The sequence below is a fragment of the Platalea leucorodia genome (genome assembly GCF_965183815.1).
Source record: "Platalea leucorodia genome assembly, chromosome: 5".
Lineage (NCBI taxonomy): Eukaryota > Metazoa > Chordata > Aves > Pelecaniformes > Threskiornithidae > Platalea > Platalea leucorodia.
Window position 1 is genome coordinate 67,015,551 of NC_138827.1, and position 25,411 is coordinate 67,040,961.

Consider the following 25,411-nt stretch of genomic DNA (forward strand, 5'->3'; position numbering starts at 1 on the left):
CAACATTCTTTTGAATTTCCCAAGTTTGCAATTAAATTTTTGTTCCAAGCTTGGATTTGTAACACAAAAAGATGTGTTTTGGTTTTTTTTCCATTTGGACTAAAGTCACAATCTCTTGACTTGAATGAGGCAGTTTCATTGGAATAGGTGATTTCTGGGCAATCACCAACCGTATGAAGTTTAACAAGGGTAAGTGCCAGATTTTGCACCTGGGACATGGCAATCCTGGATGTACGTACAGACTGGGGAACGAGAGGCTGGAGAGCAGCCCCGTGGAGAGGGATCTGGGGGTTCTGCTTGACAGCAAGTTGAATATGAGCCAACAGTGTGCCCTGGCAGCCAGGAGGGTCAACCGTGTCCTGGGGTGCACCAAGCACTGTATTGCCAGCCGGTCGAGGGAGGTGATTGTCCCGCTCTACTCTGCACTGGTGCGGCCTCATCTTGAGTACTGTGTGCAGTTTTGGGCACCACAGGACAAAAAGGATACGAAGCTACGAAAGAGCGTCCAGAGAAGAGCCACAAAGATGGTGAAGGGTTTAGAGGGGAAGCCGCATGAGGAGCGGCTGAAGTCACTTGGTCTGTTCAGCCTGGAGAAGAGGACACTGAGGGGAGACCTCATCGCAGTCTACATCTTCCTCCCAAGGGAAGGAAGAGGGGCAGGTACCGATCTCTTCTCCCTGACGACCCATGATAGGACCCTAGGGAATGGCAGGAAGATGTGCCAGGGGCGTTGTAAGTTGGACATTAGGAAAAGGTTCTTCACCCAAAGGTTAGTGGAGCATTGGAACAAGCTCCCTCGGGAGGTAGTCATGGTGCCAAGCCTGACGACTTTCAAGAAGCAATTGGACAATGCCCTAAGACATATGGTATGATTTTTGGGGTTGTCCTATGCAGGGACAGAAGTTGGACTCGATGATCCTTGCGGGTCCCTTCCAACTCAGGATGTTCTATGAGTCTATGATTCTATGTTATATTTCTTCCATTTTTATCTAAAAATCTGCCTTTTGTTCACCATTCATTTCTTTATCCCTTATTTGAATTACCAAACACAGACTCTAGCCATTTGCTAACTCAGGTCCTATCATCATTTGGACAGCAACACACTCCAAATAAAGAGGCTTCCAAAGCATTTGTTATTTCTCCATGAAGTATTTTTAAAGGAAGTGTAGAAATACTAGTGTATTCAAACAGATTTGTACAGCTTTGCAGCTCAGAAGACTACCTGCATCCACTTGCAGTCAGAACACTAAAAGTTGAACCCCTGTTCAGCATTCTAATTTGGGGTCAGTTTCTCCTACACTTTCCTGTAAAAAGTATCTCAGATAAAACCACAGTGCCCATGGAGAACTTACAGGCAAACCTCTTTTTCCTGCACGACCTGGGGGACCCATCGGACCTCGAGAACCCTACAAAGATTGCATACAGAAGATATGTGAAGCAATGCACAAAAGCATACACAATAGATTTTTGATAAACAAAGTATTAAAAAAAAAAAGTCTCACTTACAGTTTCACCTCTTTGACCTGCATCTCCTGGAGGGCCAACAGGACCTGGAGTTCCTGGACCCCCTGGGGAACCTGGTAAGCCTGCAGGGCCAGGTTCACCACGATCTCCCTGCAAAACATGATTTCAACATTATTTATCTAAAGAGGACTGGACCAGACCAAAAGCAACAGGATTCCAGCATTGCTAATCTATTTTCTAGCAATTACAATCTACAAAGATATTCCTTCTGTAAGAACTCAAGTCTGAGTTTGTGGAGGCAGGTGTTCTTAGACAGGTTTCCTCAACTTTGAGAGGTACTACTTATTCAAAACTGTGATACACTTTTAGAAGAAGTTCTCCATTCAAGTTAACTGAATGAAGAGAAAATCTACAATAAATTAACAATAAAATGGAGATTTCCAGAAGTGACTTAAGAAAACAATATATTCTTACACGTTCTCCAACAGCTCCATCTCGTCCAGGAGTACCATCATTACCAGCAGGTCCCTAGAGTTAGGGAATAAAAAGAGGGCTATTGATCAGCTCTGTAATCTTGCATTTCTAGAAGAAGAACTAGAAAGTTATTCCCCACCTCCAACTTCAAGTTGAGGAGAATAACCACTAGACTGTCTTTTTTTTTGCATGTTATGAGGCTCTAATACTTACTTCTGGACCAGCTTCACCTACGGGTCCAGTGGCACCTGACTGGCCAATAGGTCCTGGGGGACCTTTATCACCAGGTGGCCCCGTGGGACCTTGTTTTCCTGGTGTACCCTAAAAGAGATGGGAAATATCATATCAAAATTTTAATCACAAAACAAAGACAGCACAAAAAACCATCTGCCTGCAAAACACTACTCATTAATCCAGTCTGAAGGAGCATCAACATTTGTAACTTCCAAAACCTGATAATTAATGAAAGTGTTCTGACAGATTTTTAATATATATTTAATATACTGTGTATTTTTAAGCAGTTTGTGTTAGTTGCTTTTATTGACTAGTAGCTGCACTGGAAATTAGTCTACCTAGTAGCAACTCCCTAAGCGCACACACCCTTGTCTGATATATGTCTGATGGCATTATCTGCAATAGGTAAGGTCTTTTTGACTCTGGAAAAAATGTGATGCAGTTTGAAACAAGTAACATGATTTTTTTTTTTTTTTTTTTTTTTTGTCTGCCTCAACAGCAACAAATCTTGTTAGCCTGGAATAATTTCTGGCCAACTTTAACTATAAATTGACTTTATGGATCCAGTGATAATGGCAGATCCTCCATACTATCCATTTTACTAATACTCTATTTAATGACTTCATTACCTGGATCATTAGGCTTTCCAATAAATATCTATAAATCCTCCATGGAAGCAAAGAGAACACAAATGGCCATTTTGAAGACTGTAGTTCACAATTTATGAAATAGCAGTTACAGAGTATTTACTCACATTCAAGTGACCTTTGGGCACCTAAATGAAGAGTCAGGGGTTGTTTTTTTCAAGGATCTAGTTTTAAGTCAAGTAGGAACATTTTACCCAGAAGTCTTAATGCTATTACCCACTTACTCTTAATTCAGGTTCAGATCTTCCATTGTGGCAGAAACAAAATCTCCCACCTCATGCATTTGCATGAGATTTAGTTATTTACTATTGTCTCTATATTCGCTCCTGCAATTGAAGTTTTCCAACTTTCTCCTCATGCTATGGGGTACTATGCTCTCAATCCCACAAAGACAATGAGAGTGGCCAAGCTGGTGGCATATTGACTTGGTGGTTACTTACTGCAGGACCCGGCAGCCCTGGCATGCCTCTTTCCCCTCGCTGTCCTGGCATACCAACAATACCTCTTTGACCAGTAGTTCCTGCTGGACCAGGGGGGCCATCTGGGCCCTGAAATCCACAAAAGATAAAACAATGTTACTATCATATCAGTAGCAATAAGTGTAAGTAACAATGAGACCAAGCCTAGAGTTGGTCTAGGGAGAATTAGTAACATCAACCAGGACGTACCGGCTGCCCATCTTCCCCTGCGTCACCCTTGTCTCCAGGACCACCGGGAGGCCCAGCTGGCCCTCGATCTCCCACACGGCCATGAGAACCAGGATCACCACGAAGACCTGGGGGACCTTCTTTTCCTGGCTCACCAATAGGCCCAGCAGGCCCTGGAGCTCCCTAAGAAGATTAAAACACCTCCTTACGTTGGACCCTTTTCTGATCAGGACAATTAAATTCTAAAGACTGTGTTTTGATTAACTATAAATACGCATACTCTAAGGAAGACCTAAAGTGTGAATGAGCTAAGAGCTATTATCATCTCATTTATGATCAAATAAATGAGATGAAATAAACATCTCATCAAATTATGTCCAAGCTCCACCCCCCACTTTGCAATTCCAAACTCCCTCCTTTAAAAGACACTCTTTTTTTTTTTGTTTCTCTCTTTTTTCTTTTATTTTTTTTTTTACCTGAGGTGTACAAGTACTGCTAGAAAACTCACCCTTGCCCATTCTTTCCAATATCATCAAGCTAAAGCCCATATTCAAACTTCTCATTTCCGTGGTGAAAAATAGTGTTTTAATGGACCTTTGTTCATTTCTCAAATACTTTTAAAAGACTTCGCATGTATATTATGTTTTCAATAAACTTCACCTTTTGATAAACTCACAACGACTGCAAGCTATTTTTCTCATCAAAACATTAAAAGACACGTGAAGAGAGTGACACAGTTCTCTGCATGGAGTTGAATCCTCACTTGTTGATCCACAGCTAATTTTTTTTTTTTTTTTTTTTTAGTGTTTCTGAAAATGTTTAGACATAAGAGATTTTGTGGTTTGGTTTGGTTTTGAATTTATTTTAATGGATCTTATGACTAAGTCCACTGATGAGATAGCCCAGCAGAGGCTTCTTCCTTTTCCAAAAACTCTCCTAACTTCAGTCACCACTGAAGAGACAAAAAAGTAAAAAGTATAGGAAGATATAGGTTGTTGTTTTGTTCTTGTAAGCAATTAAGTCATTAGAGCAGCTTGAACAGCTCAAAGCCTACTTAACATGCAAGGCTTTTGCCTTGCACTAATTTGGGCACACTGACAGTGAATCAAGCCCAAGACTAATGAGTTTTATTTAATGAAGTCAGACGTAAGCATGCAATCACAGAAGTCAGTGCTGGAAAACTCTTCTCTTCTATAGCATCAGGCCATAAACACTGCTTCACCTTTCCAGCTGATTTAGTCTTCAGGTTTTCAATGACCAGTTTACAAAACACATGTATGAGGAATATGACAATTGACTCACAGTAGGTCCTGGAGGCCCAACTCTTCCAGCAGATCCTGGAAATCCAGTAGCACCCTAAAAAACATTTTAATGCCAGCTTTAGTGAAAGAAATACAGGACTGGTTACCTCAAATGTTCTCAGCTGAATCAGTGAGCAAATGTTATAATTACAGACCATGAAAAACAAGCTGAGATGAGGAATGATACACATTACATAAAATTTCAGTATTAGATTATCTGCCGTCAGGTCACAAAAAATAAAATCTACTTACAGGTGGACCCTGAGTTCCTCTACCACCTTTCAGACCGGGAACACCTGGAGGACCCTAAGAGGAAAGGAGAAAGAGAGGGGTGATAGTTAACACCCAGAACATTTTAAATAAGCAAGATCAGCCTATGCCACTGGTTCTCTGACAATGTTATTTCTACTTACTGGTGGACCAGGAGACCCAGCAAGACCCTGTGGTCCCGGAGATCCAGCATCTCCTTTCTGTCCAGGTTCTCCAGGTTCACCTTTCACACCTGGCTGACCATCAGGGCCCTATAAGAAATAATATTCAGAAGAGACATCAGGTCAGGGAATACCAAATCTTTCCAGCCCAACAAAGTCATTTTGTAGGCAACTTCTAGAAGGCAAAAAATAACAGGAGAACAAATCACCCCAGAAAACACTGCATTTGCTTAATGGTTCAGTTCAAGAGCACTGTAACAGTTCAGCACAGTCTTTAGAAGATCACAGATGAGATTTTCTGAACAGTCTGTGAAGTCAGTATTTCCATTTAACATGTTTTCTTATCTAGCTCACATTTATCTTTTCCTTACATTTTCTATTTTCCTCAGCAGCTATTACATACCTAAAAGCAAAAGGGACTGAATAACATTGTCTTTTCTAGTCTTTTTTTTCCCACCAAGGGAAGCAGGTGCCTGACTCTGTGAAAGGTCTGAAACAGAATATTTAGGCTATGGGAAAGTTTAAGGTATTCGCTGGAAAACTCACAAACCTTCAATTTGGTCCATCAACTCATTCCAGCCTTCACTACTCACGGAGCAAATCTTTACTATGTTCAGTAGATGACACTTTATAACTTGCCTCATTTTAATCTCAAAGGAGCAACATAGCATATTAATGAAAATACAAAATTTGGTGAACAATTACATAATCTTATCAACAAAACCACTTTTCAACTGTCTAGCTTATTTATTGGCCCTTTTCTTTACTTGATATAACGACGGGAAAAAGAAACAGCTCTTTTTGCAACAAAAATGTGCCTCACGTTCCAGGACACTGCAGTATTATTCATAATGAAGGAAACTAAGTATGTCTAAGAATGATTAAAGGAAATTCATTAGTGTTACAAAACACATACCGGAGGACCAGCAAAACCAACGGCGCCAGTTGGGCCATTTTCTCCTCGAGAACCCTGGTCAAAAAAATTAGAATAATTGTATTTAACAATTGTTTTTCTATATACAATATAATTTACAGTTAAATATACAAGAAAGGATGTTAACTATTTCCTGTCATAAGTGTGATTGTACTTTTGCTCTATTAATCAGAATCAAATGATCTTTTAATCACAAATTAAACAATGTTAACTACAATATTAAGATTTGCCATGTGTTCAAGACTATATTTAAACTTTCAGAATTTAGAGATGGAAGGCATAAGCAAGCACTAAAATTGCAGTAGGAGAAATTCTGCTCACAACCACTTCCAGAGACAGCATGATTAGCTGAAGAGGACATACTTTATGCAACCTATCATTCCAATCAGATAGACTGGAAAAAGAAACAGTAGTTCAAAGATGTGTTCTTCTACAAGGTCAGAATGGCCTATGAGCTGCTTCAACCGAGCTTTCCACACAACATTTGTTTGGAAAAGAAGGAGCTGAAGACTGCCAAGCTCCAGCACTCCCTAGAGGGGTGGAAGCTGTTCCAATTTATACTGGAAATAAGATTGCTCTGATTTATGAGAAACATAATCAATTCCAGGCAGTATGAAGCATCTAGAAGGGCTGTGCCTCTAATTGCCTAATCAAAGTCAACACTTAAAATCCTTAAAATTACAAATAGACGGGAGATGACAAGAATTAACATAGCTAGATGAACTAAGGTATACCTCTGCACTTTGTCCATCTAAATATTTGTACGTGTACAGTAGTATCTGGTATGGGCATGCTTTTAAAACATTTAAACAATTAAAAGTGGTGGCATACGTTCAGGAGTGAGGTAAATGAGGGTAAGTCTCTGCAAAGTTTGCCTTAAAACAAGTGTAGGACAGAGGAACAAAATCTGCTAATAGTTTTGCAAGTGCACAACATCAAGACAGAACTACAGATTTTGGCTACAAAGGAAGGGGAAGAAAAAGAGGAAAATATATCAGCAAATGAGACAAATACCTGGAGTTTGGATCAGTGTTAGATATTGTTAACTTATGTCAGGCAAAAACCAAACATGTTTACTCACAGGGTTTCCACGGGAGCCAGGAGGACCAACTAGACCTCGAGGACCTGGTTCACCCTTAAAATGAAATTAAAGGTTATTATTTCCCAAGTAATTTACTTGATGAGTAGCAAAAGTGCCAATAAAGTGTGATAATATCAAGAAACTTCAGTAGGGAATGGAATAAAAATGTGTTTACCTTTTCACCAGTGGGACCTGCTGGACCCATTGGGCCTATTGGACCAGGGAGACCCTTTTGAACAAATGAAGATGAAAGGAAGTTAGAGAAATGATGCTTCAAAACAGTTAGTTTAAAACTTCTCATATGTTACGATTTCCATATGCTTTTTTATTCCTTTGAATTGTTGTCCTTTATCTCCGAAAACTTGTTTGGTCTTGTTTATCTAAAATTGACTTGCATTTCCTCTTCTCCCACTTCTCAAAAGACCTGCTTTTCTTCATTCTCTCTTTCTTTACTAACTTCATCTTTTCCTTTATGCAATGTTTATGAATAAGGCCAATGATAAAAAAATGCCCTGGCTTTATTTTGCTCTTTCAGGAGCAACTTAAGTCCTTTTCCCCCACTTGCAGAGAAGCTCTCTTTCTTTTATGCTAGTATTTAACTGTTTAAATTAATTTTGAAGTGTCCATCATTACTTTTGAAGATTCATTTATATCTTGCAAATTCCTCAAAAATGTCCCTTTTCTCTTCATGAGGCAGTTAGGCAAATAGGTTGCAAATTCTCCATCCAAACCCATCAACTCTGCATAATGATCCCACAGCACTAACTATATTACCTTCTTGAATATGTAGATATCCCAATTACAATTTTCTTTCATTAGAAGCAGAGTACCACAAATTTGCACCAAGTTTGTCTTGAACAAAATTACAAAATTCCTCTCCTCTCCCCCCCCCCCCCCCCCCCCAAAAAAAAAATTGCACTAGAACTTAGTTGAAACTGTAGAGAAATACAAAAAAAGAAGGCATTAGAAAGGATACTGCAATGCCATCAATGCTCTAGTGGTAGGTAACAGAGATATCTGCAGATACCTGGCTTTAGAACAGGGATGTACATTTAGCTCACCATTACTTTACCTGTTCATTAGTTACTGCAACCTATAAATGTGCCTTACAATGACTACGAACTGTTCTGTATCCTTGGATAATATCTGACATATAACTAATTCCAGCTCATAGCTGGTAATTTTAAGTTAGCACTTCTGTATACCACAGTTTCTTCAAAACCTTTTCCTCTTTAACCTTAAATTTAGTCCAGGCAGGATCCTCATCTTTTGAATGCACCTCAGATTTCCAAATGCCTAGCAGCTAGTATTCCAACTGGTTTGCAAAACCCAAGAATCTCAGATATATGTGATTCATGTAAAAAGTAACTCCAATAACTTCTGGGAAGAAAATATGGTCAGTGCATACACAGCAATCGCAGTGCATTTGGGATTATTGGACAGTTGGTCTATGCAGAAGAGTGTATGCAACATGTCTTGAACATGTCTTGAGCAGACTAGCCATGCTGTTTATGCACAGGAGATTCAAAGCTTTCCAGAAGTGTCAGCAACTTACTGCCCATATGGGGCTTAGTACCTTTACAGGAATTTTCACCTGTGAAACTCAGGACAGACTGTGGGCAACTCAATCCAAACAGTAAGGAGGCATCTGCATCTGACTCTAGTCCAAGAGTCAGAGCTGGAAGGTCTTCTTTTTCACCACTGATCTCTGTCTGGCCCTTTTTTCATATTTTTACTATAGTCAGCTTAGCTGAATCCCAAATCAACACACTACTACTGGGAATCCTTTCCATTGACATCTTAACTCCCATTACTGATGACACAAAACAGAGGCTTGGAACACAGACATCCCAAGACATTGTGCACAGCAATCTTGAAAAATTTGAAAAATTGCAGGGTAAAGGTAATGAGAATGACTACCAACCCATGACATCACCAAGTTGAGCAGTGTTTAACTCTATGACCTGAGTACTCCTAGCACAATAAACAATCTGGTGTGTGAAGAGTATGTCTAAAAAGAGTGACAGATTTACTTACTCTTGCCCCGTCGTTGCCAGCTGTACCTTCAGCTCCTTTCTCACCTACACCACCCTATGGAAAATACCCAGAAAGTCTCAGTTATGACACTGAATGCCAGGTAGTTCATACCCTGGAATAATTGCAGTATTAAGAGATAGGTGATTTTACTCAGGGCAACAGAAATAAACTTACTCTATCACCCTTGGGGCCAGGCGTTCCAGCGATCCCTCTTTCTCCAGGCATACCTTGAAGACCCGGTGGGCCTGGATCACCAGGCGTCCCACTAGGGCCTGGGCTTCCCTGAAGCAAATAAAGAAGAAGTTGTTGTCTATTCATCTGAGAAGTATCGTTGTCTCTAGGCTGCAGAACATGCTGTGCCTGTGTTGAAGTCCCTGTGGTACAGTTTTAAGTATTAATTTTCTCTTAAATTTGGATTTTATTCATGTCCAAATACTTTTCTTTTCCCATTGTGTTACTCAGGAAGTTCAGTTGTAATACTGTAGTCCTTCCAAATACATTCGTATTTACTCAGTGCATATCGGGGATGAGAACAGAAAAAAAAGAAGCTCGAGCATCTTTCTACCTTGACCTTGATGCCACATGGGTTTATTACACAAAGTAGGTACAGGTAGAAGTTGCCAGGGGCAGAGATGCTTTATTTATTTATTCTTTGCTTCTCGCAGCTCATGTGTATTACAGGTCCCACATTACCAGAGGCACTCCCTACTTGGGGTGACCTTCCTAGGCCTAATTAAATCAATTGCAGGTGAAAGGCAGGCATGCAGTTTTCAGCATTTTCTTTTAAACACTCAACCCTTCCAAGTGTCTTTGTGTAAACTGACATGGCTCTTAAAATATTGCTAGAGGGCTTTCTGCAGTTCAGAAATGGCTTTGCTCGGTCCTACTGAGAAACACAAAAAACATTTTAAACTTCAGACCTATATAAATTAATACAAAATGTGATCTCTCAACATTTAAGTATCTCGCAAGTTAATATTGTTATAGTGGAATAACTTGTATGTCCTCCTAGAACCCTTATATAAACAAGATACCTTTCATGAAAAGATATTCCTTTTATAATAAAAAATATCTCTCTTTTATGTTTGTGCAAATGAGCAGAATTATACACTACATCACTGCAGCAACACAAACGTCCATTCAGCTTACCTTTGGACCATCAGGACCATGACCTCCAGCCATACCCTTTTCACCTTGGAGTCCTGATGTACCTGGTTCTCCCCTTTCCCCTGGATTGCCACGTTCTCCCTACAAAATGGAAAATTATTACTTATTCAGAAGTCAGGGTACGGTTTTGGTAGACAAAATCCTACATACACCATAAGTGCAGCACTGCTATTTGAACAAAGAGCCTGTGAACAAATTCTAGAAGAACTGATCAAATAAGAAACAGATTTATGCTTTTATTGTTAAAGGTAGGGGAAATAACATGTTGCTCAGCAAACTAAAAACTCATTTCACAGCTGTAAATCAAATCATTTAGCAGCTAGTACTCAACACCGCTTCACAAGCTACAAAACCATTGAAGGTGGTAGGTTTTACAGAAACCATCTTAAAACATATGCATGTTTACAACGATTTTGTTGGTGGGGAAAAAAGTCAAATATTCACTTTAGCTGTTAAAGTCCATATTATATATCAACTTTCAACCTCAGAGAACTGTTATGAATGTTTAAACTCTGAAAGAAAATACCTACCCTAGGGCCCAATGGACCAACAGCTCCAGGATCTCCAGGCACACCCTAAGCAGAACAGAACTCACCATTAGAATGAAAGCATTATTGATAACCTTATAGTTATGTAAATTAGAGAGAAACATTTTCATTTCCAAAGTACTGTGAATGGAGATGGCTAGTTCTGAATATTATCTGTCCATGACAAGAGGAGATAGTCCAACTCAGTCCAAGAAGATGGTCAGATTCTAGTAACTATTTTATCCAAAAGCAGTTCTCAGACAGCTTACAGACTACATCCGTACATATTTTGAAACAGAGTGGGAAATTAAATTACAAAGAGAAGAAAAGGTAAAACTACTTTATGAAGTGAATTCTTGTTAAATTACACAGAAATTACCTGATCACCTGGCTTTCCTCCCTCACCTGGAGGACCTGGTGGCCCAGGCAAGCCCTGTAAAAAAGTAAATAAAATGGTCACTAACATGATAGAAAGTTATGTAAATCCAGATTTAACTAAGACATCAAGAATATGAATGTAGTATTATACAAGAGTATGCCCTCAGAGATCCCCAAGCAAAATAGTTACATGAATATTGCATCACAGTGTTTTCCCCCCTCTAAATGAAATGGCAGCCCTTCTTTAACATTTGTAGGACATATGCATATCGGCCCTAAAAATAAAGTTCTTTATAAACAGCGATTGACTTAATTAATATTTCATTATCAAAACAATTCCTTTGCTCCATATTTGGAACATCTTTGGAAAATCTCCAAATTAAAACTGAAAAACAACAAAGGTTTTCTCAAGGGATACAGAGCTGATATTTAAGCCTTTGCCAGTTCAGTTTAGTGCACAGCTGATGTGAAAGCTAAGTATCACTGATTATTCTGAACATCATTGCCTTAGTTCTGAAGTTGTGTTTTGTTATACATCACTTGACTGAATTTATCCAGTTTAAGTTGATAAAAACATGTTTGTTTACTTTTTTCTTTTTAAAAAAAAAAAAATGAATGCACATACCTGAAACCCTGTAGGACCTGGAGGGCCTTGTTCTCCTCTTTCTCCTGCCAGACCCTAGACAAAAGAAAGTAATAAGTATACAGTAGAGGAATATAGGCAGGCTCCACAATTTTTCTCCTCTCTGAATATGTATATTTTCAATTATGTATGTATTTATTATACATTTTTGCTTACCCCAGGCCAAGACGTAGCCTATCTAAAAGATGTAATAAGATGTATATTATGTCTTTAAGATCTTTCCCCCAGAAATTCTGTGCTGACAGGAAAGCACTCAGTTCCATTGAAACCAAGGAAGCTAGGAAAGTGAACTATGAGAAAATTTTGCTCCTTGCACTATTTTTTTGTAATGGTCAGTAAAAGGAATTAGACTACTAATATATATATTTTTTCAATACAAAGCTTCCCGTTTTTCTAGGAAAATTTTTTCTTTAAATGTTCTTGGGATTTTTTGTTTGGAATCAACAACTGGCATGAAGATAGATAAAAATAGAAGCAGAAAGAGTAGTGAATGGATGGAGCGACTGGCAGGCAGGCAGAGTGGTAAAAGTTGACTTACTGGTGGGCCAACAGGACCAGAAGGACCAACTTCACCATCTTTACCAGGGGCTCCCTAAATTAAAATGACATAGGAAGAAGTCTTGTATAGTGAACATGTATAACAGAAAAGTGTAATTTTCTGTGATCACTGCAAATAACAGTCACACTCACTCTCTGTCCTGGGACACCTGCATTGCCTGCTTCTCCAGGTTTTCCAGGATCACCCTAATTTGCAGAAATACAAATTACTATTTTTAGAAACTGTTTTCATCCATTAAAATATATGCAAATGTTTAAAGTTAAACAGATGTTGGGTACCAGACACCATACTCACACTGCTACCCTTTGGCCCAGGAAGGCCCATGCTGCCTGGCTGGCCTCTGATTCCTATTGAACCTGCTGGACCTGGACGTCCATCTTCTCCAGGAGCACCCTGCAGAGAGAAAGCATTTTCCACATTAAATTAAAAATATATTTATTCATATGAACCTATTTACCCCTCAAAAATGTTTGTATATATCAAAAAATAGCATTAACCTGGTCTGGTGCTACAGTTATCAGTCAAAATGTCTTTAAAGCAGACATAGCTTTAGCCTTACTGCTGGATATAATCAAATACTACGCAATTACTATCATTGAGCCATTATGTACAAATCCTTTATTGTTTCCTTAAAGAGACAGTTAGAAAAGATATTTAATTCAAAATGGTTTAAAAATATTGCAGCAGTTGCTAAACAACAGACATTGCTACACAGAAAGAACTAAAGGAACATTATCTACACTAATTCTGGAGTTGGGAATCCAAAGTGAACAGTTAAAAGAGAAGATGAACCTTCAGAAATCAAGAAAACTAAAGTTAATAAAAGTAATTTCAGTGAGTTGGGACCTTTGAATTACTGTGGCATTAACTGAAAGGACCGATTTTTGTGTCGCTTACCAAGGGGCCAAGTTTTCCTTCAGGGCCTTGAACACCTGGATTTCCTGTCAAACCCTAAAAGCGGGAATAATATTGGTGTTAAGATTGTACATATAATTCTAGAACAATAGAGAAATGTAAATAAATCCAGAAGATATGCTCAGTTACTACTATAGTACAAACTTCTCTGTATCAAAGGTCTTCACTTTACAGCTTCATCCCCCGCTGCCTTTGATCTTCCCTTTTCCTATTCTCCCTTTTCTTGCTTTTACACCTCTTGAGCTTCTCACAGGCTCATCTTTATTTCTGCCAACATTACCCAGTAATCTATATCACATCTTATACTTGCTGCTCCCTTTCTCTCCTTTTGCGATATTCCAAATTCTCCTCAAATATTTTTCCTGAAAAAAATCTCTAGATGACATGCAACACTCAACTACGTAAGTTATCAATCACCAATTTATTGAAGGTTGGCCTTCAATTAGTTTGGCCTTCAATTCATATTATCTGTGGCAATTATGTGCTTTACAAGCACACTTCCTTCCATTGCATTAGCTGGTCTCAATCAGGGCAGCTATTTCCCCTCTTCCAAAGACAAATGGAACCTGTGCTTCCCAACATCAGCAGGAAAAAGTACAGGTATTTTGGCCTTTACCCGTTAAGTAGCCCCACTGAAACAAGTTTGTCCTTGTATAACAGCTTCTTAATTCTGCAAAGTTCATTGCTGCCTTTTGAAAATGAAAAATGCCATGGTTTATAGCGTACTGCTATTAGTTCCTTACCCTTGCACCCGGGAGGCCAGGTTCACCAGGACGTCCAGGATCTCCCTGACCTCCTTTAGGACCAGAAGAACCTGCTGGACCACGCTCTCCTTGGGCACCCTAGAAAGATACCAATGGGCTACTAGTTAACTGGTAGAACAGCGACAGAAAGAGAAGGTTAAATAAAACAGGTATCTTCTATTAAGGACCTATTTTTGCAAACAGAGTTCCAAATCAATAATACTTTTATTAGTATTACTTTTTTTTCCAAAATTATTACTTAAAAGTTGTCTCTTCCATAAAGCAAATTTATATAAGAATTTTAGAATCCCTGTATTTTTACCAAGAATTTAGGAATTTACAAAACCACTCTAGACAAATACTTATGTGAGTCACTTCCCTGAAAGTGTTAGAGTAGTTAGGAAAGCCAAAGACAGATAAATCCATCTGTTCAAGGGACAAGTCTAGTAAAACTATACCACACACGAAGAAAAGGCAATTTTTCAAATAGTTACCTACTATAGAGTAATACACAAAGCAATATAGTAGTAGAACAGGTCTCTTATCTATTCACATTTCAGCATGAGGGAGCATGTCAGGGACAAGGAAGCAAAGCTGAACATCACAGGAATTGAAAGCGACTTCTCCCCAAAAAATTTTAGTCTCAAAACATTCAGACCTCTTTTTGGTATTTGTCAATTCTTTTCGATCTTGCTTCCAGTGATTTTGAGGATTTGCCTATTTGCCCAGAAGCAGACGCTTTTAATGGCCCACTTTCTTTCTATGTATCTGTATCTATGAAAATTTTTAAAATGACCCAATAAAAGATGGATAATTTAATTTCATTTACCTTTGGTCCAGGCAAGCCATCAGAACCTGGAAAACCACGGTTACCAGGAGCACCCTAGGAAAAGCCATAGATACAAGATTATTATCTTAACTTTTACATAACTTATTGCAAATAAAGTATTAGATCTGCAGTTTGGGACTTCAGTTTATCTCCTTACAACTTTCTTACTTCAATACTTTAAACTTGTTTTTTTTACCACTTGAAGTGGTAAAAATATCAACGTTTCATTCATGCACATTGAACAGCCTCATTGAAAGCAAGATGACCATTTGTACAGGGTTAAGCAAAAAATCTGCAGGTTTCTCCATCATTTCTCATAGCATACTATCCTGTGCACTGAATCCACAAATGAAAATACCCAGTGTAAAAAATAATGCACAGTATTAACTACTGTTAGGAAAATAAAGTTTGACTACATCCACAACAAATCTCTAAGAAAATTCATGGTTAGGTCAAGAGGTTTTTCAGTTCAGCAGTACATCTCTCAAGACATATCATTCCTTTGGATTGCTTACCCTCTCTCCAACAGGACCTGGTGGACCTACTGATCCTGGATCACCTCGAGGACCTCTTTTCCCTTCTTCACCTACAGGGCCAATGGGACCCTGGGGACCTTGTGGGCCCTAGTGAAAATAAAATTTTTTTTTTTTTAAATCATTGTTAAGCTCACCACTCCTCAGGTATATCGAAACAGACTGTCTTCTAAACATCATAAACATTTTTCCAAACAAAGGAGGAAGAAAAATAGTTTTGAAACAGTTAAAAACTGCAGCTTTTCAGCATCAGTTTTTCTCTTCCACAATGTTTGCAAGCTAATATTTCAGTAAAAAGTGCATTATGAATAAACTGTAATTCTGCAGTTCAGCTGTACAGTGCTTCTTATAATCACCTATTTGCTCAGACACAATAATTTGTATTTATTGTGATCAACTGGACAAGTTGCAAAGGATTAAAAATTCAGTGAGACTCTAGTAGAAATACTCAAAGGAGAAGACAGTCAGTGGTAAGGAAACCATTACTTCATCTGTACATTTTTGTCAGTTATTACATGATCATTTAACTAGTGAGAAAGAAAAACTAAAGATTGGTTGACAAGGCAACTGACTCCCACTCTGCAGAATCACTTTTCCTCTAAAATTCACATGGTTACAGCATGGAATTAGCCATGTTCTCAAATAATCTTCACAAAGATTAGCTGTGGGCTAAACAGCTATTCATACCATAAATGAATAAACATTTGTATTATTCTAATGTACAAATAAAAACATAATTAATATATATGTAACTACATAAGAATAAATTGTATTAAATGTACATTTAAAATAAAAAGGACTTGTTTATTATGATTAGCACACAGACCTGTATGCTCTTAAATGTCCAGAATCATATGGATCCATTTCATATGAAATGAAGAAATTAGAATACACTCATTCTGTGTGCTACAGAAACCTCAGTAGATGCACTAATCAGTTTTCTGTCCCTGTGTCCTGTAAGGCCTGTATTGGGTAGATGATTTGTAACATCAAAGGACCTGCTTCACCATTCATTGTTAGTACTGTCTAGCCAGGTTCACTGTGGTTTGTCTTCCACAATAGTTATTCTTGTGATTATGCTCATCAGAAGTGTCCTGAAAATTGTAGGAATCTATTCAAAATACTCATACAAGCCTTTGTGATTCCTTTTCATCTTACAAAGCATATGGAGACTTACAGGTTCACCTTTGGGCCCTGCTTCTCCCTTGAAACCTGGGACACCAGGGTCTCCCTGAAAACAAATACATGAATAACAACCATAACGTTAAAACTCTGCATAAATCATTTGACCATGTTGTATTATGCTACGAAACAGAAAAACATTTCCTAGTTTAGTAACTAGTTGTAGGCAATATAACAGGATGCTTATAATGGTCTGTCTTTCCCCTCAGCATGCTTGTTTATTATGATGTTATCAAGACAAAAACTTAAACGAGATGGTTTCAGGAGATAACTGTTACTGTTTGTCCAAGTTTATACAGAGACTCTTCTTTCTTAGACCTTTAAGGAAGCAAAACCAGTATTTTGGACACACAGAATATTCACAAGATCTGAGTCTCAGCGTACTCACCGGCATGCTATTAATTTATTTAAAGGAACTCCACTGCTAATCACTGTTTTAGTTTCACAGAGTGACACATTTGGAAGACATTACAATTTCCATAGAGACAAAGACATCATTACCGGCTGGCCTCGAATACCAGGTGGGCCAGTACTGCCTTGTGGTCCTGGGGAACCAGGGGGACCTGATAAACCAGGGGGGCCTCCAGTGCCTGGGGATCCCTACAAACAGAAAGGACAGCAAGCACAGTAAGGAAACATAATAAAAATAAGGAAATAAAAAATTCACTTACACATTTCTTCAACAAGTGATATGATTACTTACAGTAGGGCCCTTAGCACCTGGGGAACCATCTGTCCCTTCGGTACCCTAAAGATAATGTACCAGTCATTAAAATTAATTTTAATGAGGAGGGTATCGATAACAAAAGCAGAAGATAGTTATTTTATCCACTTTACAAGACCAGAAAATAAAAGCTATTAAATAAATACAGCAACATATGACCTACTTGTGCAAATGCTAATATGGGTAACAAAGCATGCAAGTTAATGTGATTTTTAATCTTTAAGATCTTATGTTTAAGCTTAAGCTCTAAAGTACTTCTAGGATCAGTTTTCCAAGTTGTTTTAATTAAATAATGAAAAGTTATTTTCAACAAAATAAGCATAAACCAAATGAATGAGACCTTTGCTTTCCTGGGAAAAACATAATTTGAGCAAAACTCAGTGTCTATCAAGTGAGGTATTAAAATTCCCTATAAAGAGGCAACATGCGCAAGCTGAGCACTGAGGAACTCGATTTAATGTACTTACAGGAAGACCTTGTGATCCAGCTGGGCCCTGTGGACCTGTTTCACCTCTTTGTCCTTGAGGACCTTCAGGACCACGAGGACCTGTTGGACCTGCTTCACCCTAAGATTTCACATGAGAAAACAGCTGGAGATCATTTTGCTCTAAAAAGTAGGGCTACGAAGTAACTAAGGAGGAATACTGAGTTTATAAGAGAAAAACAATTCAGGTTTTGAAATAGTTTATTACCCTTAAAATATATTTTTGTTTACCTAGTTGTGCTTTTACTACTTCTACGTGAATGTAAACTTTAAAAGTATAAATAGAATTTTTCCTCAGTGGATACAAGGACAAGGAAACTTTCTACAGAGAAGCAGAAGTATATCCAGTGGCCCAAATCAGATCAAATATTTTAGATAGACATCTCTCTCTGAAATCCCAGTACGTATCTGTAATTTGACAAGTTTTTTTTTTAGCTTCGTTAACAGCTAAGGCTTAAGATTTAGAAATGATAACACATCTGGGTGCTTTTTGCACAGTACAGATTAACTCAGTGTTGCAGCACCGTATTAAATATAAAATCTCTGTAAGATTGGACTGAATGCTCCAATAAAAAAAATTCCTCCTAGAATTTCCCTTGAATTTTATCTTTATATAGGAAATTTGCCTTTTGGAACTGATGGCTGTTAATATCACGTTTTCATAACTCAAGTCCACATCTTCATTGTATGGTCTGCTTAGCTTTTATGACTTCAAAGGAGCTATTCCAATTTTACATCATCTGATGATCAGACTTGAAGGTAGCTCCTCCTTTCAAAAGCTTTCATTGATTCTTCATGTGACAGCTTCTCCAAACATTTATTTAGCTATTAAGTAGTGCTTAGCCATACCAAAACATTTTATGACATGCACTAAAAGGTCTATCATTTAATTGTATACATTATGTTAATACTCTTATTAAGACTTGTTTCCAAAAAACTGTTTTGTGAATGTTGCCAGCTTCACAACACAAAACATCTGCTGAACTTGGATACCTGACTAATTGAGCGTTTCTTCTTGTATAATTTTTTCCTATCATGTTTTAGGAGTGTAAAGGAACAAAGAGGAGCAACTGGGTAGAGGGCAAGTATAAGAAGTATAAGGAAGCTGTATGAGTTGTCTTTCCTGTATTTGCAGACATATTCTCAAGGCTAGGAAAAATAAAATTGAGCACTTTCTTGAAAAACAAGAGAGGAAAGTCCCACAAAGACAGTGCTGCAGCCAATGAAAGTTTTCCATTTCAGCCCAATAACACAGAGCCACAAAAGGCGGCAATCATCATATGCTCTGTTGTGATGAACTACAGTACATCTCTGCTGGGGTTCAGGCATTTGCGTTACCAGTTCAGGCCATCTCAAAAAGTGTTCTTGGCTGAAACTCGAAGTTTCAGCACTAGAAGGTCCTGCTTCCATACTCTTAGACTACTCCTCACAAGTTACCTTGTAATAATGCATCTTGTTATTCTTTGAATATACTGGACAAGATTCCTGAGGCACAGCATGACAGTCATCTTATAATCACTCCTTAGCTCGAGCAAAAGTGAAAGCAAAGAAAGTATCCTAACGGTGGTGAATTGCAATTGCTTCATTTGGCTTCTGATTTCTATCTTCTGTCTCAAGATCTTGACTAAGATTGATTTCACCACAACTCTTAGGGACCTGTATACATGTCAATCTGAATTCTGTGTAGTCTAGTACACATTTTTTAATGTTAGACATATTGAAAAGATATTTTTATTTTATTTTTTACCTTTACACCAGGAGCACCTGGAAAACCTGGAGAACCAGTTATACCAAGTGGGCCCTATAAAAGACAGACACACAAAGCTGTAATTCTGCAGTTTACATCACACAGACTAGTATCTAATCACTAGGTAAGCATGGTTCTGGGATTAAACGTATTTTTTAGTAATAAAACATTTGTTCATAACAAAACCAAAATAACTATACATATCATTTTTCTAAGTGATACATATAGATTTTATGGAATTGCGGTGCAGTATTTTAGTAACGTATTTACTGACTTCAGCAAAGTTACAGCTCTTGATTCAACTATTAATGCACAAATTGCAATGTACACAGTTGAAAATTATTATAGCAATTGTTTTTCAATTTTAGTTTTTAACAAAAATATTATATCCTCTTTTTATATCTATGCTACTGTGGTATCGTAATGAAAAGATCAGACATTTGTTAAGTGACCACAATTTGTCCTATAGAATGTTGCAAAGGACAGTTTCAATACTTTTAAACTTAAAATAGTAATCTAGGAAAAAGAGGTATACGAGCCACATCTACATTGAAACAATTGGGTTGCTAGACAAGATTTTTGAGGTAAGCAACATGACTAGTGAAAATATAATTGAAGGCTATGGAACTACATGCCCTGCTTCCTCCTCTTCTGCCCCATTGAGATTCCCAAATTAACAGCCAAATTCATTTGCAAGCTTTAAAATGCAGATTTTGTATCAAATTTTCAAGGCTGTATAGACAAAGATGTACAGCAGAGAAAGTTTACTGCTTGGATCTTTGTTCAGAGATAGGCAGGTATTTCTGGAAAAGGAAGTGGAGGAAAGGCTGGGTTATGCCACACCACAAAACCCAATGCTGTGCAGAGGTACATCCTCAGCTCCCAAAACCAGTATAGCTCTTCCCAAAGAGCATTATATCTTGAGATAATCGATGCTGTATCTAAGAAGGGCTGACAGCTTGAGCAGGCCGTAGCATTGATGTGGCTACACTATTTCTGTTTCTAGAGCCAAATTCTTGGTGCGTTGCGCTGTAGAGTTGCACCTCATGTGGCTGCGAGGACATGAAGTTTGGGCAGAGATGAAAACAGCTGGGGTTGCATTACACGGCAGACTGTCCAAACTCACTAGAAAGCAAACTTCGAGTGTATACACTTTAATACACCTGTATGGTATGATGCAAACCTTGTTTTGCTAAACAGAAAGACTTCCAATTAAGGGCTTTAAAGTAAATTTGTAAATTCTTTCCATTTTCATAATTCCTCTTGAGCTGAACAAGACATTCAACAGAACATCTTTCTACTGTATTATAAACTCTCTGGATAGCGGCACACAGTGGTTATAAATATTCACTACAACACTGTTCCCAGATGATTCCTCTTTATCTTTTCCTGATTTTCTCTCTTCTTGTAAAATATGACGCACACTGTGAAAAAATGTTCTATGTTAAAAAGCTCTGCTGACAAACTTAATAAGAACAATCTGTCCCACTGAGCATTAATTACAGGCAGTACTTCTGCCATGACCTTGCACTGGATTTCTACAGAACTGATGTAACAGCTCACTAAGTATATTTTTGAAAACCTATGTCCCAGTTCACTGGATCACAAATACACGTCTGCCAAATCTCTCTCTTGCTGCAGGAAGAATTCCAGAATTACACTGTACCACTGCACTGACCCAAATAACAATGCATTTCACTAACACTTCCTCCAATGAGAAACATATGCATTAAGTACCAGTATCTCCCTTGTGACACTACATCGTTTTTACCAAAAATGTTAGCCAACCAGTTATCATGTCCAGTGAAGCTGAGCTCATATTTTAGGCCAAAGAAAACTTTCAAGCCTCATGTAGAATTTCCTAGCTCAGGACCCAGCTTTTTTAACTTTATAATTTATTTTCAATACTGAAAAATCTTTTCACTGCTTGAAAGTTTCTTCTAACAAGTTACCCTTCTTTAATGATATGCTAAATAATTGAGTTCTGCAGCTTTTAGACACTTTAGCTCATTTTTGAGTTTCTATTACAGTTAATTAGTTCTTCATGAAGTTTTTAATAAAACAGTCTGTTCATTAAGGTGACACAGGTAAATTAATTTTTCTCAGGACTTATATAACTATTAAATAAAGGGTATGCACATAATGAAATTTTAATTGCAGGCAGGTGTGTTTTGGGGTTTTGAGGGTTTTTTTCATGGTAGGGTTTTAGGGGTGGGGTTTTTTTCTTTTTTTTTTTTTTTAAGTTAAATGTCACAAAGTGGTAAAGATTCAGGTTGGCTACATCAACAGGCAGAAACTGTCAACCACATTCTCAAAGTAATACTTTCAAAAAAAGCAAAGAAAAAAGAATACCACATTTTTAACATGGAAACTGGCCTCGCACAAATAGCACAAAATCATCGTAAGCTTTCATTTGCAAAAGCAACACCGAATTAACTGTATGTATGTGAATAATCCCACTAGCTTCCTAATACTCATGTGAATTCACTCAAATGTATTTTGCAAATGCACTGTGAGATTGGATTGTAGGATTGAAACCATCACCCTTTGATACACCGATGTCCACAGTTTAAACCACCACAGTCGTCTTCAGCCCTGTTGCAATTGTGTGAGAAATTCGAGAGTCATGCATAGCAGGCTTTCTCAGTTTGGCACACATTCACACATAGGCTTCTGGTTCTTCAGTTCAATGTGTGACTGTCCATAATTAAAAGGCTATCTTTTACACATTTTATAATGGATCAACTGCAGGTAGCAAGTTCTGCTACCAGTGGGTGGCATTTCTTCTTGCTGAGAATGACTACAATCTCATTTTCCGACTTTGTATGTGAAGGAAGATAATATGCAATTATAAACTGTTTTATATTACAGTGCATATCTTTAAGACACTTATCTCCCTACAATACGGATCCCACTTCATAAAAGCAGCAAACCATCACCTCTCCAGGGAAGATGCCACTCCTCTGCAAATTAAAACCTTTAGATGAAGCAAACTACAGGGTATCATTTCTCAGAGGACAGCACTAAAGCTAAAATGAGTAGAACTAGGAATCACTTACAGATAACTCCAGGTGCACTTAACTGTTACCAGCAACTGCCGACAATTCTTTTGCACTTCTTTTGGTAGTGTCAAAAGGCAAGTGGGAAATAGAAGGTGAAAAAAGTAGGTGATTAAGAAAGAAACTTACCATTGGCCCTGGCTTCCCAGGCATACCATGCTGGCCACGTCCACCCTAGATATGAAAATAGACAAACTAGAATATTTATAATAAATCTAACTTTTTTTTTAGTTATTTATTGTCAGCATTTGTGATAACAGCAATACATACTAAAGTGATCAAAGAAATGCTGGATTGCAGAGCCCTCCAAAGACTGGCATGGAAAACTTCTGGAAGAAATTAAGCTACCCTTCAAATTAATGGATTTCTCTATTTTCAGAGAGGCCAATATTTTGACAGTGTCATTGTATGCAGCACATAACATAAATGGAACACATAAAAGTCATGGGGAGAAATGCCAGAAAAAACAATACTTGACACCGGACGTAAAGCAACAGAAAGAAATTTCTACTCAAATATGATCTCATGTCAAGGCTAATCCCTCTTTTTGCTGAAAAGCAAAGTATTTTTTAAGACGACAGCTTTATTACCGGAATTAAATTATAAGACTTAATTTAAATTGAAAGTCTAAACTTTCATTTTAAACTTTTTTTTCCAGATAAAATCAATACATATTATTTCTAGGTCAGTAATTTTTGGTGAAAATAGCCTCTCAAGAATTTCACAGAAACAAAGATGACATGTTTGTATCACAGAAAAAAGTGTTGTGAGGGTATTTGGCTTCCTGGGCAGCTCTGGTATGAGAAATTACCATACCGCTAGCATTCATCTTTTAAAACTCTTTCTGACTTCTGAAATCGATAGTGAAGGTCTCACCCCATAAAACTCTGCTCAGCCCTAACTTTCTTAAGGTACAGCAGAACTCACCATGGAAGTGACTAGCAGTCACATAAACAAACACTTTCAGGCTCAGGGATTTAAATTTAACTAAAATAAGGGAAGAATTACAAGGAGAGAGAAGGAAGGTCCTACTTACAGGGGCACCCTGTGGTCCAATTCGACCTCTTTCTCCTGGCATTCCTCTAGGTCCCTTGAAGAGAGAACAAAAAGCACATTATTTAGGAGCTCATCATGGCAGAATAAAAAGGCGAAAACATAGTTCACTTGATTTTTTTTCCCCCCCATAGTGGAGAAAACACATGCCATCCCCTCTTTTTTTTTCCCCTCTTATTTTTCTTTGTTTTTTACTTTTTTTTTTTTAAACATACTTGACTTTTCCTTTGCTTCAAGTAAGTTTTGCACTGCATCGCTCTTCAGCGATTTTCTGCTCAGTATTCTTCACTTGCTTCTAACAAGAAGATGATTAGGTACACTGAGACTACAAGCATGATAAGGAGAGGTGATGCGAACAACAGTTACCAAACCAAGTTATTTTTTTTCCTCCTGCAAGTGTAGCTTATCTTGTCCTATAGCAGGAAAGAAGTAGCAGCTTACATAAATCCTTGCAGCCTCACAGGCTTGCCCAGTGGAAATTTAATAGACTGTAATTTCTCTTTTCCTGTTCCAACAGTATTTCCAGTTTTAAACACATTAGAATGAATTCTGTATATACTCACCAGGGTCAATAATGCAATCTCATTTACTATGTCTCATTCACAAACTACATTCCACTTCAGGGATATTACAAAATAGTGCTTCGCAGAGAGATGTAATTATCTGATATCGGAAAGGTGTTTTACTTCCAGAAGCATGCTGAGAGTCAATTTTTGGCATGTTACGCTGCTCACAAGTATTCAATTGTCCAAAACCACATCTGAATGAAAACTACTCTGAGAAAAAAGTTTCTCCGTTTCACTTCCATGTCATGCAAGCTTATCCTTACCATAACGTCCAAAATCCTCTGTCAATGGTTTTCTTAGCTAGTGCATTTCTGACATAAATTATCCCATTTCTATCTCAGAGCAACCTAAACCTGCTTTTCTCATATTGAAATCACTCCATACGAAGCATCAACATGTAAAAAAACATTTAGTCACTCTACACTTACATGAGTAGGTAAACAATCACAAAACCTACATTCAAGTTTCTGTTGAGCCTTCTGATTTATCGCTATTATCTATGGCTGTGAATTGCAAAGAAAAACAGCTTATGGTCAACCAAATTCACTGTTAGTGTAATAGAAAACAAAGCCTTAATTAAGAGAAAGTTCAGCTTCATGACATCAAGTACAGATATAAAAACTTAAAATTTCTATTGGCAATAGCATTTACAATCTTAAAGCCACTTCTGTAATATCCAATGCACATGACACTCACTAGAGGACCCGTTGCACCCATGGCACCTGTTGGTCCGGATTCTCCCTAGAAATGGAAATGAAATGACACAATTAGAGGAAACGGTTTAAAGGAAAATGGAGTTACATGTTTCCTCCCTGTCCTCTGTGCTTATGTTAGATCTAAGAGGCATATTTGCACAGTCACCTGTGTGCATCAAAGGCACCTTTTCCCATGCTGATGGGAAATGCCATGTTTACACATTGTCAGTGAAGCAGATTTAACTCCTACCTGTTCTAGCTAACAGCCCACACCACCTACTGCACTGTTTCTACCAAGTCTCCTGCTGTTGTTGCCTCCACAGAAAGTGGTAGGCAATCTCAGGAAAGAAATCTTTT

At 37.9% G+C, this 25,411-nt stretch overlaps 1 protein-coding gene across 1 annotated transcript in view; it reads right to left on the reverse strand.

Annotated features, from left to right (window-relative positions):
- COL5A2 (collagen type V alpha 2 chain) overlaps positions 1 to 25,411 on the reverse strand; it is a gene marked incomplete at its 5' end in the record, with an annotated part of 80,721 nt that overhangs the window by 10,759 nt on the left and 44,551 nt on the right. The window contains 33 exons of the mRNA XM_082311444.1: positions 1,353 to 1,406; positions 1,507 to 1,614; positions 1,939 to 1,992; positions 2,152 to 2,259; positions 3,260 to 3,367; positions 3,488 to 3,649; positions 4,769 to 4,822; positions 5,020 to 5,073; positions 5,181 to 5,288; positions 6,115 to 6,168; positions 7,214 to 7,267; positions 7,389 to 7,442; positions 9,251 to 9,304; positions 9,425 to 9,532; positions 10,400 to 10,498; positions 10,948 to 10,992; positions 11,324 to 11,377; positions 11,948 to 12,001; positions 12,504 to 12,557; positions 12,656 to 12,709; positions 12,819 to 12,917; positions 13,422 to 13,475; positions 14,183 to 14,281; positions 15,012 to 15,065; positions 15,527 to 15,634; positions 16,722 to 16,775; positions 17,228 to 17,326; positions 17,430 to 17,474; positions 17,918 to 18,016; positions 19,682 to 19,735; positions 22,870 to 22,914; positions 23,777 to 23,830; positions 25,056 to 25,100. Coding sequence (XP_082167570.1) covers positions 1,353 to 1,406; positions 1,507 to 1,614; positions 1,939 to 1,992; positions 2,152 to 2,259; positions 3,260 to 3,367; positions 3,488 to 3,649; positions 4,769 to 4,822; positions 5,020 to 5,073; positions 5,181 to 5,288; positions 6,115 to 6,168; positions 7,214 to 7,267; positions 7,389 to 7,442; positions 9,251 to 9,304; positions 9,425 to 9,532; positions 10,400 to 10,498; positions 10,948 to 10,992; positions 11,324 to 11,377; positions 11,948 to 12,001; positions 12,504 to 12,557; positions 12,656 to 12,709; positions 12,819 to 12,917; positions 13,422 to 13,475; positions 14,183 to 14,281; positions 15,012 to 15,065; positions 15,527 to 15,634; positions 16,722 to 16,775; positions 17,228 to 17,326; positions 17,430 to 17,474; positions 17,918 to 18,016; positions 19,682 to 19,735; positions 22,870 to 22,914; positions 23,777 to 23,830; positions 25,056 to 25,100 — 2,403 coding nt within the window. The remainder of the gene's footprint in view (positions 1 to 1,352; positions 1,407 to 1,506; positions 1,615 to 1,938; positions 1,993 to 2,151; positions 2,260 to 3,259; positions 3,368 to 3,487; positions 3,650 to 4,768; positions 4,823 to 5,019; positions 5,074 to 5,180; positions 5,289 to 6,114; positions 6,169 to 7,213; positions 7,268 to 7,388; positions 7,443 to 9,250; positions 9,305 to 9,424; positions 9,533 to 10,399; positions 10,499 to 10,947; positions 10,993 to 11,323; positions 11,378 to 11,947; positions 12,002 to 12,503; positions 12,558 to 12,655; positions 12,710 to 12,818; positions 12,918 to 13,421; positions 13,476 to 14,182; positions 14,282 to 15,011; positions 15,066 to 15,526; positions 15,635 to 16,721; positions 16,776 to 17,227; positions 17,327 to 17,429; positions 17,475 to 17,917; positions 18,017 to 19,681; positions 19,736 to 22,869; positions 22,915 to 23,776; positions 23,831 to 25,055; positions 25,101 to 25,411) is intronic.